This window comes from Schistocerca americana, chromosome 9 (assembly GCF_021461395.2).
Source record: "Schistocerca americana isolate TAMUIC-IGC-003095 chromosome 9, iqSchAmer2.1, whole genome shotgun sequence".
NCBI classification, from domain to species: Eukaryota; Metazoa; Arthropoda; class Insecta; order Orthoptera; family Acrididae; genus Schistocerca; species Schistocerca americana.
In genome coordinates this window covers 174314279-174332902 of record NC_060127.1, presented here as the reverse complement: position 1 = coordinate 174332902, position 18624 = coordinate 174314279, and the positions used below count along the sequence as shown (strand labels likewise).

The 18624-nt window shown below is 44.7% G+C and overlaps 1 protein-coding gene across 2 annotated transcripts in view; it reads left to right on the top strand.

Moving 5' to 3' along the window:
* Positions 1 to 18624, top strand: part of LOC124551105 (ammonium transporter Rh type B) — a 221678-nt gene that overhangs the window by 118144 nt on the left and 84910 nt on the right. For both annotated transcript variants that reach the window (XM_047126042.1, XM_047126040.1), the window contains exon 4: positions 7639 to 7789. In XM_047126042.1, the coding sequence (XP_046981998.1) occupies positions 7639 to 7789 (151 nt within the window). The remainder of the gene's footprint in view (positions 1 to 7638; positions 7790 to 18624) is intronic.

Here is an 18624-nt window from a genome sequence, read left to right as displayed (position 1 = left end):
CGGCTCCAGACTGAAGCGCCTAGAACCGCTCGGCCACCACGGCCGGCGAAGCAATAAAACCTGGACTACGGAGCAATAAGTCTCAGAGGATACTAGTTCTCCGGCGATAACTGATCACTGAAATTATTCAAAGCCTGGTAGGACGACTGTCGTAAATGAGTAAACCAAAGCCAGCTGGTGTGTATCGCGCCAACATTCAGGTCGTGGTGAGTGAAGGCAATGGCTTCAGCAGTGACTGCTGGCTATGCGTTGAGTGCTGCTGTGGCGACCCTGCTCAGCCGGTGATGCACTTGCAACTGACTGCGCCGTCACTGAACGGCTACTTAACTACACACTTGCAAGGCAGATACTTTCCTGGTGTTACCTCGATCGCACGGTGGACGGATCCAAGAGGTCCCGTGCACGTAGCGAGTGACAGGCGCGAGGCATACGTAGCGGATAGCGAAACTGGAGTCGTACGTATCCGCAGTGTCTGCCGGAATCTAGCATCAAAACGACTGACCTGTTTTGGTCGGCCGCTACGGTGATACAGTAGTCGACCACAAAGTATCTGCACTGGGGCTGAGGGCACTTCGGTCTGCTTATCATTAGTTTTTGTTGTGATAATTTAATGAGTGAATGCCGAGTCAGTTGATAATATCTTGGACTCATCCATAGTGTGATGCGTTTTCCTTAGTCACCACTGTACTTGTCCACTGTAAGGTCACTGCGAACTTGTGATAACGGCCACAGGAGCCAAGTGCAATCGTATGCACGTGGCAGCATTTGGGCTAGGGGCAGTTTGTATACCTGACAGAAGATTCGTCTTAGTGTCACTAATATCATACAGTACAGGGTCAAAGGATGAATATTGCACACTTCCTCCTGCTTAGAGCAAATGATTTGATTCTTTTAGGGTCTGATGTGGTCTACGGTGGGCTTAGTGGGACTTACGAAGGTACATTAGTTAATGGGTGGTTGCTCGGAAAACCCCAAGAAAAGTTTTTTACTATACTTTTCGCCGTCACCAGCGGATCAAAACCCAGCCAAGCATTCCAATATGGCTATGCACACAAAATGGTTGACATTTTTACTATATATTCCTAAATTCCCGATGTCGAATAACCTTAAAAATTTCCTTCATGTCTTTATCCGATTCCAAGATACAGAGTTTCAAGTTTACCCTACTTTTACCCGTAAAATCCGGTATGAAGCGAAATCTAAATAATACGCAACGACTGAGAAGTGGTCAAATTATAAGGATAAATTCTCTATGCGTTTATCTAGAAGAGCCATTCCCAGGTTTCAAAAATGTTTATCCGTTATCGAGAAACACCATAAAAATTGGTTTTTTGTATAGAAAACCCGTCGTGGATTCTGAGACGTCTGTGCACAGCACATGGCTGTAATTTTTACGTTATATTCTTAAGATCTCGATTTCGAACAACCTTGAAAACGTTCTTCACATCTTTATCCTTTTCCAAGATACAGTGTTTCAATGTTACCCTACTTCTACAAATAAAATACACACGTAAACTCCGGTTCGAGGCGAAAATATAGTTTATAAAGTGGCGTAGTACGAAGAAATATGCTGTAAAGTGTCTCCGTTATAATCTGGAGCCCCATTTTGTTGTACATGCAAAGTTTCTTTGCGCATAAAGTCCGGCCCGAGGTGTAAAATGAGTTTTGAATTATTTTAGTTTCACATAGGTAAAGTATCTAAATTTTTCTGACCAATATATTTCTTTTCATACGAGTTACATGCCCTGCTGCAGCAGAGAAAAGAAGGGAAATGCGGAAATATGCTCCTGTTGGAGCACAAAAAATTGGAATATGTTCCTGTTTATTTAAGGGGGGTAGGACGTCAAACGGGCCGACTTGGAGCAGGTGAGGCACCAGAGGAGATTTTAATTTCCAGTGCCTATACTTTTACAAATAAATTAATAAAAGTTTGTCAGCATGAACAGGAAGGATTCAGGATTCACACTCAAAGCAGTGGAAGTTCAAAAGCATAACAAAATAATTTTTTTCACATGTGAAATTTCGTTTTTTCACTTACTATTGGTTGCATTTGTTGCTATAGGTACATTTTTCTTCACCAGTAAGAGAGGTTCTTTGATGAATTTTGCACAGCATACAAACCATACTTGCAGGTGTATGAAACTCTAGAATTTTCCAAATCTATTAAAAACTATGGTAAAATAGAGATAATTAACTACAAAATTTGATTTTTTTCTAAACATAAAGCATAAAACGTAACAGCTCATTCATTTTTTCAGAAATTAAATAGATTCTAGAGTTTCAGACACCTGTAAGTATGGTTTGTATGCTGTGCAAAATTTATCGAGCAGTCTCTCTTACTTATGAAGAAAAGTGTACCTATAGCAACAAATGCAGCCAATAGTAAGTGCAAAAAAATGATGAAATTTCACATGTAAAAATTTATTTTATTATGTTTTTGAACTTCCGTTGCTATGAGTGTGAGTACTGAATCCTTCCTGGTCATACTGACAAAGTTTTATGAATTTATTTGTAACAGCATAGACAGTGGAAATTAAAATGTCCTGCGGTGCTTCTCCTGCTCCAAGTCGGCCCGTTTGACGTCCGACCCCCTTAAGATTCTCACTGGAAAGTAGGGTACCAGCATTCTATGTCCATCAGCACCTTTAAAATCTTCCCAAAAATTTTGGCATGCGAATATATTCGCGGTTTTTTACGCTGAGAGACAGAGAAGGCAGTGGCAGTGGAAAAGAGACGGAAAAGTAATAAATACTGGAGACAGAGGCTGTGCTATGGAAAGAAAGAAAGAGAGAATCGCATTGCGAGAGAAAGAGAGGGACACAATGACACAATGGCTGTGGAGCATAGTTGACAGTGACAGACGGAGATAGTGCCAGTGGAGGGGGGGGGGGGGGAGGAGGAGGATTAAAGAGAAAGTGTAAGTGGCTTAGTGCCAGTGTTATGAGAGACGGAGGTCAGGCAGTGACAACGAGGAATAGGGATAGTGACAGTGAGAAGAGACAGCTGTAGTTGGAAGGAAATAATGACATATTAGAAGTAAGTGAGAGCGTGAGGGAGACAGTAGACTGTAGTAGTAGGACAGAACGAAGGACGCAGGAGACAGTGACAGTTAGACACAAAGAGATACGCATTAGACTGAATGAGCGATTGAGAAAGGACAACTGGGAGTGGATGGGTGTGAGCGGCTTGCGGTGATGGCCTAGTGTATGTGAGTGAGTTACAGTTAGGGGAGCTTCTGGGAGTTTGAGGTGAGCTGAAAATTTTTAAAAAAGTATGACTATGTTCGCATGACAAAGTTTTTGGTAAAAATTTTAAAGATACTGAGGAAAGTAAAATTAGGCACCTGTTACCCGACTTTTCTGTCAGAGTCTTTTAAATTTTTGCGCTCCGTTAGCATTTTTCCACTGGTAATATAATGGTTGGGTAGTACGAGGGCTATTCAGAAAGTAAGGAATGATAGGTCGCGAAATGGAAACCAGAGTGAAAATCAAAACTGTTTTATTTGCAACAGTTAGCTGCAACTTCTAGCTACTTATCTCCACAGTCGCGAGATCCGACTTAGACGTTTGTAGTAGCGTTGTACCAACTTTCCAATACCCTCGTTATAGAAGGCAGCCGCCGGTGCTTTCCGCCAAATCTCTACGCTGGCCTACAGCTCGTTGTCTGTGCCAAAATAATGTCTTCATAGCTAGCGGTTCATGTGAGCAGAGATGAAACTCAGAGGGAGACAATTACGGGCTGTGTTGTGGTTAATCAAATATTTCCAATTGAAAACGATGCAGGACCATCTCCATTGCCCCTGCAGAATGCGGCTGAGAATTGTCTTGAAGAAGAAAACGCACAACAGTTATGTAATGTTGGCTGCATAGCTTCAGGCGAAATTTCTCACGAGGCCGTCGTACTTGGCGGGAGACACTATTGTTCTAGGTACATTTATGTGCTCCCTGTGTGCTCAACACTAAAAAGAACGACGTAACGCGATCGACGGGCATACTAGAGACACTGCCCTACACACCTGTGCAAAACTTCACCGGATTTTCACTGTGGTTTCCATTTCACGACCGAACGTTCCTTACTTTCCGAATAACCCTGGTACAATCTAGCCTGTGCTCTGAAGCAGCACCAAACGACGTACAGCAAACCGTCGCTCGCTTTTGTGTTGCAGGTAGAGGAAGTTGTAGGATACAGCAATTTCATTCAGATTTAAATTTCGTAGTAGTATGGACTGAATAGAACTGGGGAGACCAGAAATTTTTAGTACAGCTTGATTAAAATAAGGGATTGGTTAATAGGGCACGTTCTGAGACATCAAAGTATCACCAATTTAGTATCGGAGGGAAGTTTGGAGGAAAATACCGTAGAGTGAGACCTAGACTTGAATACAGTAAGCAGATTCAGAAATATGTAGGTTGCATTAGTTATCTGGACAGGATAGAGTAGCACAGAGAGCTGCAACAAATCAGTGTTCGGACTGAAGACCATGATACCAACAATGAACCCATTTATCAGTATGATGTTTTGTCTCCTCCAACCAGGATGCATGAGCTCATGCAGTTGGGAAGCATGTAGCATGTATCCCCTCCTGAGACAAGTTAGCCCACAACCATTGTGACTGCAGCTTGTTGCAATGGGACAAAACTGACGTCCAATGTGGTCCGACAGATGTTCTACTGGGGACAGATCTGACGATGTTGCTGGTCATGGGAGTACCTCGTCATGAAGCAGACAATTTATAGAGAGAAGTGAAACTTTCTGTCAGATTAAAACTTTGTGCCGGACCGAGACTCGAACTCGGGACCTTTGCCTATCCCTGGCAAGTGCTCTACCATCTGAGGTACCCAAGCACGACTCACGCCCCGTCCTCAATGCTTTACTTCCACTAGTACCTCGTCTCCTACTTTCCAAACTTCACAGAAGCTCTCCTGCTCGCAATTTGAAAAGTAGAATGTTTGAGTAATTCAGATGGTAGAGCACTTGCCCGCGAAAGGCAAAGGTCCCGAGTTCGAGTCTCGGTCCGGCACACAGTTTTCATCTGCCAGGAAGTTTCTTATCAGCGCACACTCCGCTGCAGAGTGAAAATCTCATTCTGTATAGAGAAAAGTGTTACGTATGGACAAGTATTGTCCTGTTGAAACATAGGGTATTCTCGCGTTAGAAGTAACACGTGAGGACGCAGTATGCCCGTGAAGTACTGCTGTGCCAGAGTTCACCCAGTCACCAACAGCGGCGACCTGAAGTCGTACCCGATGGCTCCTCACACCCTAACACTCCTGAGCCTCCACAAAACGTTGAAATAATAGGACCTCTTCCCAGGTCGCCGCCAATCTCGCAGACGATGGTCAGCGATTCAGCGTTGAACACAATACGACGCTGCTCATCAGCTGTCAATGCTTCCTGGTGATGGAACCCTCCAAAGACACCCATTTGTGTTGCGGTGTTAATGGCATTCTACAAATAGGACAGCAATTCCCTAGTTCAGCTGCTACTTGTCTCTAACCATTGGTGCTGGAGGACACAGAATTTTACATGACACAACATGGAGTCCAGTACTTGTTTTGGTCGCCAGGCACAGATGTGAAGAAGTTAGGATGTGCTTAGGGCACAATATGGGGATCCTGATTATCAGATGTGGTTGACCAGAACTTTTGCGACGAGTATGCCCACCATCCTCTTCCCATCTATTCCAACCTCGAGCCACTGTCATAATCGAATGCTCTATAAATCTGGATACTACACGACTCTACCAGTCAGAATGAGGCACCTTAAAGTGTGAGGTGCTGGTAATGATGTCTCACAACTGCACGAGGAAGTGTCCTTCAGTAGTCGCTCAACATCTGACGCTGTTCACACGTTTTATATGCCGTACATGACCTGATAACAACACCAAACACCAACAATACTAACGCATTTTGGGGACAGTTCTGCCTCTCACAGAAAGTTTGCAACTCTAATAATTTACGTACCTGCCGATGTGTATGAAATTACATTGACATCATGCCATGTCTTCTGGGTGTTTCAGTGTTTTTTGTGAGACAGTGGATATAAACTGAGCAGTAAGATTATGCACACACCGATAGCATATATTTACCGAAAATTTAGGATTGGTAACAACCATCCTTCATGAGGGATGTTTTTCGCGTTTCGTTCCTAGACTAAAAAATGTATTATACTGAGATGAAAAAAGTCATGGGTTAGCTGGTAATATCGTGTGGATTAGTGCACCTTCTCGACGTGCCATAGACTCAACAAATTGTTGGAAGTCCCCTGCAGAAACACTGAACCATGCTGCCTCTATAGCTGTCCGTAATTGCGGAAGTGTTACCGTGGCAGGATGTTATACACGAACTGACCTCTCGGTTATGTCCAATAAATGCTCTATTAGGTTCATGTCGGGTGATTCGTGTGGCCAAATCGTTCGCACGAGTTGTCCAGAATGTTCTTCAAACCAGTCGCGAACAATTCTAAAAAAATATTCAAATGTGTGTGAAATCGTATGGGACTTAACTTCTAAGGTCATCAGTCCCTAAGCTTACACATTACTTAACCTAATTTACCCTAAGGACAGACACACACACCCATGCCCGAGGGAGGACTCGCAAACAATTCTGACCCGGCAACATGGGACATTGTCATCCATAAGAATTCCATCGTTGTTTTGGAACACGAAGTCAATGAATGGCTGCAAATGGGCTGCAAGTAGCCGAAAATAACCATTTACAGTGAATGATCGGTTCGTTTGTAGCAGAGGACCCAGTCCATCAGTGTAAACACAGCTCAGTCCATTATGGAGCCACCACCAGCTCGCACAGTGCCTTGTTGACAACTTCGGTTCATGGCGTCGTGGAGTCCGCGCAACACTCGAACCCTACCATCGGCTCATACCAACTGAAATAGGGTCTCACCTGACCAGGCCACGGTTTTCCAGTCGTTTATGGTCCAACCGATATGGTCACGATCCCAGAAGAGGTCCTGCAGATGGTGTCGTGCTGTTAACAAAGGTACTCCCATCCGTTGTCTGCTGCAAAATTTCGCCGCACTGTGCAAACAGATACGTTCGTCGTACGTCCCAAATCAATGTCTGCAGTTATTTCACGAAATGTTGCTTGTCTGTTAGCACTGACGCCTCAACGCAAACGCTGCTGCTGTCGGTCGTTAAGTGAAGACCTTCGGCCACTGCGTTGTCCGCAGTGAGAAGTATCACCTGAAATTTAGTTATCTCGGCGTAGTCTCGACGCTGTGGATCACGGAATATTGAATTTCCTACCAATTTCAAAATAAAATGTCCCAAGCGTCTATCTCCGTCTACAGTTCCGCATTTAAAAGTCTGTTAATTCCGCTCTTGCAGCCGTAACCACGTCGGAAACCTCTTCACACGAATCACCTGAGTACAACTGACAATTCTGACGCACTGCTCTTTTATATCTTGTGTAAGCGATTGAGCATATCGCTATCCCACGACTTTTGTCACCCCATTGTGTGTCTTTACTGTCTGCACTGCATCATCATGGACTGCTGACTTTTGGTTTGTCCAATCTGCCACTGTAGAGCTGTAAAGGATTAAGTTGGCTTCGGCTTTTGCTGGCCGCCTTATCTTAACTGCTATTTCGGCATGTACTGTACGTCGTTCTCCTTCTGCAGTCTTCTACAAGCTGACCTGACAGTTGCCACTATCCTGATATCCATGGGGGCCGTGCTGGGCAAAGTGACGCCGCTGCAGCTCGTGGTTATGGGGTTCATAGAGACTGCCATCTGCACAGCCAACGAACATCTGGGAGTCTCAGTGCTCAAGGTAAGCTGGGCCCACCATAATGAGACACACACATCCTTAGCTGATGCAGTCTCCTTAAAATTCCTTTTCCCAGAATTCAGTATACTAGAAAAATCTATTTTGTGAGCCTATAAATTCTTATATCTGCCACTATGATCATTGTAATTAATATCACAATTATTGTCATTACTGTTATTAACATTATTATTATTCCTATTATCACAATTAGTGGCAGCAGCCGCTGTGGTACAAGTAACGCCAATATTAACTTTGTTAGTTCACCATCAGTAAATTTACTCACACTACCACTTCAGACACTCAAAATATTTTAATACTAGTTGTCTTAGTTAACTATGATATAATAGATATTAAATGTGTGAAAGACTGGTCCAGTGTAAGAGAGGACCTGATGGGTCTAATCAGATCAAGTTAAACAAATAAACAAATAAAATAAATAAGTATAGCTGACATGAATTATTCACAGAAGAAGCAGACCACAGGGAACATCAATTTGAGTTGCGGAGAGAACATGTGAGGTACGTGGCATAATCCGAAAGTAAGGTCAGATCAGTCACGAAATACACTCCTGGAAATGGAAAAAAGAACACATTGACACCGGTGTGTCAGACCCACCATACTTGCACCGGACACTGCGAGAGGGCTGTACAAGCAATGATCACACGCACGGCACAGCGGACACACCAGGAACCGCGGTGTTGGCCGTCGAATGGCGCTAGCTGCGCAGCATTTGTGCACCGCCGCCGTCAGTGTCAGCCAGTTTGCCGTGGCATACGGAGCTCCATCGCAGTCTTTAACACTGGTAGCATGCCGCGACAGCGTGGACGTGAACCGTATGTGCAGTTGACGGACTTTGAGCGAGGGCGTATAGTGGGCATGCGGGAGGCCGGGTGGACGTACCGCCGAATTGCTCAACACGTGGGGCGTGAGGTCTCCACAGTACATCGATGTTGTCGCCAGTGGTCGGCGGAAGGTGCACGTGCCCGTCGACCTGGGACCGGACCGCAGCGACGCACGGATGCACGCCAAGACCGTAGGATCCTACGCAGTGCCGTAGGGGACCGCACCGCCACTTCCCAGCAAATTAGGGACACTGTTGCTCCTGGGATATCGGCGAGGACCATTCGCAACCGTCTCCATGAAGCTGGGCTACGGCCCCGCACACCGTTAGGCCGTCTTCCGCTCACGCCCCAACATCGTGCAGCCCGCCTCCAGTGGTGTCGCGACAGGCGTGAATGGAGGGACGAATGGAGACGTGTCGTCTTCAGCGATGAGAGTCGCTTCTGCCTTGGTGCCAATGATGGTCGTATGCGTGTTTGGCGCCGTGCACGTGAGCGCCACAATCAGGACTGCATACGACCGAGGCACACAGGGCCAACACCCGGCATCATGGTGTGGGGAGCGATCTCCTACACTGGCCGTACACCACTGGTGATCGTCGAGGGGACACTGAATAGTGCACGGTACATCCAAACCGTCATCGAACCCATCGTTCTACCATTCCTAGACCGGCAAGGGAACTTGCTGTTCCAACAGGACAATGCACGTCCGCATGTATCCTGTGCCACCCAACGTGCTCTAGAAGGTGTAAGTCAACTACCCTGGCCAGCAAGATCTCCGGATCTGTCCCCCATTGAGCATGTTTGGGACTGGATGAAGCGTCGTCTCACGCGGTCTGCACGTCCAGCACGAACGCTGGTCCAACTGAGGCGCCAGGTGGAAATGGCATGGCAAGCCGTTCCACAGGACTGCATCCAGCATCTCTACGATCGTCTCCATGGGAGAATAGCAGCCTGCATTGCTGCGAAAGGTGGATATACACTGTACTAGTGCCGACATTGTGCATGCTCTGTTGCCTGTGTCTATGTGCCTGTGGTTCTATCAGTGTGATCATGTGATGTATCTGACCCCAGGAATGTGTCAATAAAGTTTCCCCTTCCTGGGACAATGAATTCACAGTGTTCTTATTTCAATTTCCAGGAGTGTAGAAACGACAGTGAAAATCCGATAAAGCTTTGCATAGGTGTGTTGGACAGTGCCTCTAGCATGCCCGTGGATCGCGTCACACATGTCTTTTCAGTTCTGAGCGCACAGTGAGCACGTAAAGATGCCTAGAAAACAGTGTCTCCCGCCAAGAATGAGGCCCTGGCATGAGATTCCCCTGATGTCATACAGCCCACATAACATGCCTGTCATGCGTTTCCATTCGCATGACAATTCTTCGCTGCAGTGTGAATATGCTCCTGCAGCGTTTTCGATGGGAAATGTTTGATCGCCCTCCATACAGCCTGGACTTTGCCCCCCACTGATTTTTATCTCTGCTCAAAAGAACCGCTGGCTATGGAGTCAGCTATTTCGCACAGACAACGAATTGCAAATCAACATAGAGAACTGGGGAAAAGTGTAGGCGGCTGCCTTCTATGACGAAGGTATTGGAAAGTTTGTACACCGCTACGACAAATATCTCAGACGGAGCAGCGACTATGTAGGGACGTTGCTGGAAGGTGCGGCTAACTACTGCAAATAAACACCTTTCATTTTCACTTTGGTTTCCATTCCGCAACCGATCGGACCTTACTTTTGGAATACCCCTCATGATATTGAGTGTATGACATAGAAGATTTCTAGAAGAAAGGCAAACGGCCGATTACAGCATTTGCAGATTTAGAGAGAGTCTTAAAAATGTTGAGTACACTCTTTGAAATTCTGATGGTAGCAGGGATAAAACACAAGAAGCAAAATGTTATCTGATGGTAGCAGGGATAAAACACAAGAAGCAAAATGTTATCTACAGTTTTTTACAGAATCGAGACATCGAAGGAAATGAAAGGGAAGCAGTGGCCCAGAAGGAAGTGAGACAGGTTTGTAGCGTGTCACCTATATCTTTGAGCACTCTGTAGGGTAAACCAACAAGAAATGTAGAAAGTTAAATAAGGTTCAGATATAAGAAATAAAAACATCGATTAACTGTGACGTAAAGTCATGTAAGAGGTATGCACCCATTCTGAAATTTTGCAACGTTGAAACAGTTTCCAGAATGAGATTTTCACTCTGATGCGGAGTGAGCGCTGATATGAAACTTTCTGGCAGATTAAAACTGTGTGCCGGACCGAGACTCGAACTCTGGACTTTTCCTTTCGCGGGCAAGTGTTCTACCATCTGAATTACCCAAGCACGACTCACGCCCCATCCTCACAGCTTTACTTCTGCTATTACTTCGTCTCCTACCTTCCAAAGTTTACAGAAGCTCTCCTGCGAGCCTTGCAGATCTAGCTCTCCCGAAAGAAAGGATACTGCGGAGAGATGGCTTAGCCACAGCCTGGGGTATGTTTACAGAATGAGATTTTCATTCTGCAGCGGAGTCTGCGCTGATATGAAACTTCCTGGCAGATTAAAACTGTGTGCCGGACCGAGACTCGAACTCGGGACCTTTGCCTTTCGCAGCCAAGTGCTCTACCAACTAAGCTACCCAAGCACGACTCACGGCCCCCTCCTCACAGCTTTACTTCTGCCAGTACAGTTTGTTAGGCAATTTATTTGTTTAATGATGCATTTCAGTGTAATCATCATCAGATAATCTGAAAGAATAACACCACCTCAACAGGACAGTGGTAACAGATTGATAATTGGAAAGTTATTGCATAAATACGAGGACTGTCCAGAAAGTAAAGTCTGATCGGCAGCGGACTGGAAACCACAATGAAAATCAAAAAAGTTTTGTTCACAAAAGTCCATGCTGTGTGGTGGGTGCCCAAACACTTCCAATCGAACAACCTGCTACACTACTGGCCTTTAAAATTGCTACACCAAGAAGAAAAGCAGATGATAAACAGGTATTCATTGGACAAATATATCATTCTAGAGCTGACATGTGATTACATTGTCACGCAATTTGGGTGCATAGATCCTGAGAAATCAGTACCCAGAACAACCACCTCTGGCCATAATAACGGCCTTGATACGCCTGGCCATTGAGTCAAACAGAGCTTGGATGGCGTGTACAGGTACAGCAGCCCTTGCACATTCAAAAAAATAGTTCAAATGGCTCTGAGCACTATGGGACTTAGAACTCAGAACTACTTAAACCTAACTAACCTAAGGACATCACACACATCCATACCCGAGGCAGGATTCGAACCTGCGACCGTAGCAGTCGCGCGGCTCCGGACTGAGCGCCTAGAACCGCTAGACCACCGCGGCCGGCATCCTTGCACATTCAACACGATACCACAGTTCATCAAGAGTAGTGACTGGCGTATCGTGACGAGCCAGTTGCTCGGCAACCATTCCCCAGATGTTTTCAATTGGTGAGAGATCTGGAGAATGTGCTGGCCAGGGCAGCAGTCGAACATTTTCTCTATCCAGAAAGGCCCGTACGGTACCTCCATCCTGCCGTAGTGCATTATCCTGCTGAAATGTAGGGTTTCGCAGGGATAGAATGAAGGGTAGAGCCACGTTACATCTAAATGTAACGTCCACTGTTCAAAGTGCCGTCAATGCGAACAAGAGGTGACCGAGACGTGTAACCAATGACACCCCATACCTTACGCCGGGTGATACGCCAGTATGGTGATGACGCACACCCGCTTCCAATGTGCGTTCACCGCGATGTCGCCAAACACGGATGCGACCATCAAGACAGAACCTGAATTCATCCGAATAAATGACGTTTTACCATTCGTGCACCCAGGTTTGTCGAGTACACCATCGCAGGCGCTCCTGTCCGTGATGCAGCGTGAATGGCAACCACAGCCACTGTCTCCGAGCTGATAGTCCATGCTGCTGCAAACATCGTCGAACTGTTCGTGCAGATGGTTCTTGTCTTGCGAACGTCCCCATCTGTTGACTCAGGGATCAAGACGTGGCTGCACGATCCGTTACAGCCTTGGAGGACAAGGTGCCTGTCATCTCTACTGCTAGTGATACGAGGCCGTTGGGATCCAGCACTGCGATCCGTATTACCCTACTGAACCCACCGATTCCATATTTTGCTAACAGTCATTGGATCTCGACCAATACGAGCAGCAACGTCGCAATACGATAAACCGCAATCGCGATAGGCTACAATCCGACCTTTATTAAAGTCGGAAACGTGATGGTACGCATTTCTCCTCCTTACACGAGGCATCACAACAACGTTTCACCAGGCAACACCGGTCAACTGCTGTTTGTGTAAGAGAAATCGGGTGGAAACTTTCCTCATGTCAACACGTTGTAGGTGTCGCCACCGGCGCCAATCTTGTGTGAATGCTCTGAAAAGCTAATCATTTGCATATCACAGTATCTTCTTCCTGTAGGTTAAATTTCGCGTCTGTAGCACGTCATCTTCGTGGTGTAGCAATTTTAATGGCCAGTAGTGTAGTTTGTCATCATTGCCCCTGAAGTGTGCGGCAGAGAACTGTCATGAACAAAGAAACGTATGACAGTTATGTGGGTTGCATGACGTTAGGCGAAATCTCTCATTAGGCCCAAATACTTGGCTGGAGAATAGATTCTAAGCATCTTTACGTGTTCACTGTGCGCTCATAACTGAAAAGAGTGAAGTGACGCGATCTACGTGCATACAGTGCAAAACATCGATATAAAACTTCATCATATTTTCACTGTGTTTTTCACTTCGTGGTCGAGCGGACCTTACTTCGCCAATAGCTCTTGTATTTCACAAACTTACTCAAAAGTTGTGTACAGTCTTTTTTTTTTGGGGTCAACAGTCTTCTGACTGGTTTGATCTGTGCCAACCTCTTCATCTCAGAGTAGCACTTGCAACCTACACCAATTATTTCCTAGATGTATTCCAGTCTCTGTCTTCCTCTACAGTTTTTGCTCTCTAGAGCTCCCTCTAGTACCATGGAAGTCATTCCCTCATGTCTTAGCAGATGTCCTATCATCCTGTCCCTTCTTCTTGTCAGTATTTCTCACATATTCCTTTTCTCTCCGATTCTGCGCAGAACCTCCTCATGCCTTACCTCATCACTCCACCTAATTTTCAACATTCGTCTGTAGCACCACATCTCAAATTCTTCGATTCTCTTCTGTTCCGATTTTCCCACGGTCCACGTTTCACTAAGATACAATACTGTGCTCTAAACGTACATTCTTAGAAGTTTCTTCCTCAAATTAAGTCATATGTTTGATGCTACAAGACGTCTCTTGGCCAGGGATGTCCTTTTTGCCAGTGCTAGTCTGCTTTTGAAGTCCTCTTTGTTCCATCCGTCATTGGTTATTTTGCTGCCTTGGTAGCAGAATTCCTTAACTTCATCTGCATCGTGACCATAAAACCTGATGTTAAGTTTCTCACTATTCTCATTTCTGCTACTTCTCATTACTTTCGTCTTCCTTCGATTTTCTATCTGTCTACATTGTGTACTTATTAGACTGTTCATTACGTTTTGCAGATCATGTAATTCTTCTTCACTTTCAGTCCGGGTAGCAATATCATCAGCGAATCGTACCATCGATATCCTTTCATCTTGAACTCCTGATCCTTTCTTTTATTTCCATCATTGCTTCTTCGATGTGGAGATTGAACAGTAGGGCCAAAAGACTACATCTGTATCTTACACCCCTTCTACTCCGAGCACTTCGTTCTTGGTCGACCACTGTTATTATTCCCTCTTGGCTCTTGTATATATTGTATATTACCCGTCTCTGCCTATAGCTTACCCCTATTTTTCTCTGAATTTCGATCTTACACCATTGTATATTATCGAACGTTTTTTCCAGGTCGAAAAATCTTATGAAAGTGTCTTGAATTCTTTTAGTCTTGCTTCCATTATCAGCTGCAACGTCAGAGTTGCCTCACGAGTGCACTTACCTTTTCTAAAGCCAAACTGATCGTCATCTAGCACATCCTCAATTTTCTTTTCCATTCTTCTGTATATTATTCTTATCAGCGACTGGGATGAATGCCGGCCGCGGTGGTCTAGCGGTTCAGGCGCTCAGTCCGGAACCGCGCGACTACTACGGTCGCAGGTTCGAATCCTGCCTCGGGCATGGATGTGTATGATGTCCTTAGGTTAGTTAGGTTTAAGTAGTTCTAAGTTCTAGGGGACTGATGACCACAGATGTTAAGTCCCTTAGTGCTCAGAGCCATTTGACTGGGATGAATGAGCTGTTAAGCTGATTGCGCGATAATTCTCGCACTTGTCTGCTCTTGCAGTCATCGAAATTGTGTGGATGACATTGTTGCGCAAGCCAGACTGTATATCGCTAGACTCATACATTCTACACACCAACGACAATTGTCGTTTTGTTGCCACTTCCCTCAAAGATTTTAGAAATTCTGAATGAATGTTATCTATCCTTTTTGCCTTATTTGATCTAAAGTCCTCCAAAGCTCTCCGACTTTGTGATTCTAACACTGGATCCCCTATCTCTTCTAAATCGACTCTTGTTTCTTCTTCTTTAACAGCAGACAAATCTTCTCCCTCATAGAGGCTTTCAGTGTACTCTTTCCACCTATCCGCTCTCTCTTCTGCATTTAACAGAGGAATTCCCGTTGCACTCTTAATGTTACCTCGCTCTCTTTTAATCTCATCGAAGTGGTTTTGACTTTCCTACACTCTGAGTCAGTTCTTACCGCAGCCGCCCGGGGTAGCCGTGCTGTCTTGGGCGCCTTGCCACGGTTCACGCGGCTCTTCCCGTCGGAGGTTCGAGTTCTCCCTTGGGCATGGGTATGTGTGTTGTCCTTAGCGTAAGTTGGTTTAAGTTACATTAAGTTGAAACAAGGCCCCGGGAGCAGACAACATTCCATTACAACTACTGACAGCCTTGGGAGAGCCAGTCCTGACAAAACTCTACCATCTGGTGAGCAGCATGAATGAGATAGGCGAAATTCCCTCAGACTTCAAGAAGAATATAATAATTCCAATCCCAAAGAAAGCAGGTGTTGACAGATGTGAAAATTACCGAACTATCAGCTTAATAAGTCACAGCTGAAAAATACTAACGCGAATTATTTACAGACGAATGGGAACACAGGTAGAAGCCGACGTCGGGGAAGATCAGTTTGGATTGCGTAGAAAAGTTGGAACACGTGAGGCAATACTGACCCTACGACTTATCTTAGAAGAAAGATTAAGGAAAGGCAAACCTACGTTTCTAGCATTTGTAGACTTAGAGAAAGCTTTTGGCAATGTTGACTGTAATACTCTCTTTCAAATTCTGAAGTTGGCAGGGGTAAAATACAGGCAGCGAAAGGCTATTTACAATTTGTACAGAAACCAGATGGCAGTTATAACAATCAAGGGACATGAAAGGGAAGCAATGGTTGGGAAGTGAGTGAGACAGGGTTGTAGCCTCTCGCCAATGCTATTTAATCTGTACATTGAACAAGCAGTAAAGGAAACAAAAGAAAAGTTCGGAGTAGGTATTAAAATCTATGGAGAAGAAATGACATTGTAATTCTGTCAGAGACAGCAAAGGACTTGGAAGAGCAGTTGAACGGAATGGACAGTGTCTTGAAAGGATTGTATAAGATGAACATCAACAAAAGCAAAACGAGGATAATGGAATGTAGTCGAATTAAGTCGGGTGATGCTGAGGGAATTAGATTAGGAAATGAGACACTTAAAGTAGGAAAGGAGTTTTGCTATTTGGAGAGAAAAATAACTGATGATGGTAGAAGTAGAGAGGAAATAAAATGTAGACTGGCAATGGCAAGGAAAGCGTTTCTGAAGAAGAGAAATTTGTTAACACCGAGTATTGATTTAAGTGTCAGGAAGTCGTTTCTGAAAGTATTTGTATGGAGTGTAGCCATGTATGGAAGTGAAACATGGACGATAAATAGTTTGGACAAGAAGAGAATAGAAGCTTTCGAAATGTGGTGCTACAGAAGAATGCTGAAGATTAGATGGGTAGATCACATAACTAATGAGGAGGTTTTGAATAGAGTTGGGGAGAAGAATGTGGCACAACTTGACTAGAAGAAGGGATCGGTTGGTAGGACATGTTCTGAGGCTTCAAGGCATCACCAATTTAGTACTGGAGGGCACCTTAGAGGGTAAAAATTGTAGAGGGAGGCCAAGAGATGAATACACTAAGAAGACTCAAAAGGATGTAGGCTGCAGTAGGTACTGGGAGATGAAGAAGCTTGCACAGGATAGAGTGGCACGGAGAGCTGCATCAAACCAGTCTCAGGACTGAAGAGCACAACAACAACAACAACAAGTAGTGTGTAAGCCTAGGGACCAATATCCTCAGTAGTTTGGTCCCATACAATTTAGCACAAATTTCCAGTTTACTTTCCGCTCTCTCATTCCTTGTCCCAAACTCATATTATCCTGAAACCTTTTCTTCTACTTCCCCTACAAATTCATTCCAGTCCTCTGACTATTAGATATGCACCTCCCTTTATCTACTGTATCTCCCTTTCAATATTCTCATATACTTCCACTGTTCCTTCATTTTCATCTTGTGATGTCGGCATGTGTATCTGAGCTATCGTTGTCAGGAAATGTGATCAGGACCTACGTGCGATTAACATGGGGTCACGTAATTTAGACATATGCCAAAATAACACCTGTACCGCATAAATTAATAAACTGGCCACTAGGTGGCATCAGTTCTGTGGTGTAAGTCGTACAAATAAGTTGCAGATAATAGAAAATTGGAAGGCATAGCTATATAGGGTAATGAATGATACGTTTTTTCAAAAAGAAAAAGAAAAAAATGACAAAAGAAAGTCATTAACGTAACAAGTATTTTATAAGCAAATGGGAGTAGGGGGAGAGCAATAAGGCAACCATTGAATAAAAATACCTTATAAAATTGGAAATTTGATAACATGGCTTTGTAGGACCTTACATACAGTAGGTGTAACAGAGCTTATTACGGCTAAAATCCTGGTTGGAAAGTGAAGACTGCCCGGGTGAGGGTGGGGGGGGGGGAGGGGGGGAGGGGGGGAAGGTGGAGGGGGAAGAGGTTATCTAAAAGCAGTAAATACATGTTGCCACATTTCTAATTTTGTTACGCGTTTTTATTCAAATATTGGCTAATAAATTAATCTTCTGCTGATGGTTCTCCACCGCTCTGTTCCTGCCTGGTTCTCTCTATTGCTCTCACCCCTTACCCTGATTCGGTTATAAACTATTTGTTACGTTAATGATATTGTTTTCCGTTTGTTTTTTGAAAAAAATCTGGCCTCTCTCTTGTTAAAGTCATACGTGGCTATGCCTACCTTTTATCTGTAACTTGTAAGTAAGTCTGTATTGATTACGCCACACAATTGTTACCCCATATACAGGTTACCACATATACAGGTCGCTTTAACTAGCCAATGGCATCTTGACATGTGTCTAACTTACATGACTCCATGTTATTCGCGTGTAGGTTTAGTTCATATTTCGTACGTACTTTTGTGCCAGCTTGTGAAATATTTATGTAATAACTTTTTCAACTATCGACCTATTTCCACTGTGCTATTTGAGATTTTGCTACTTTTTGAGATTATCTGATGATGATTATACCCAAGCGCGTCATTAAACAAATCAGTCTCCACAAAACCTATGACTATATATACACTCCTGGAAATGGAAAAAAGAACACATTGACACCGGTGTGTCAGACCCACCATACTTGCTCTGGACACTGCGAGAGGGCTGTACAAGCAATGATCACACGCACGGCACAGCGGACACACCAGGAACCGCGGTGTTGGCCGTCGAATGGCGCTAGCTGCGCAGCATTTGTGCACCGCCGCCGTCAGTGTCAGCCAGTTTGCCGTGGCATACGGAGCTCCATCGCAGTCTTTAACACTGGTAGCATGCCGCGACAGCGTGGACGTGAACCGTATGTGCAGTTGACGGACTTTGAGCGAGGGCGTATAGTGGGCATGCGGG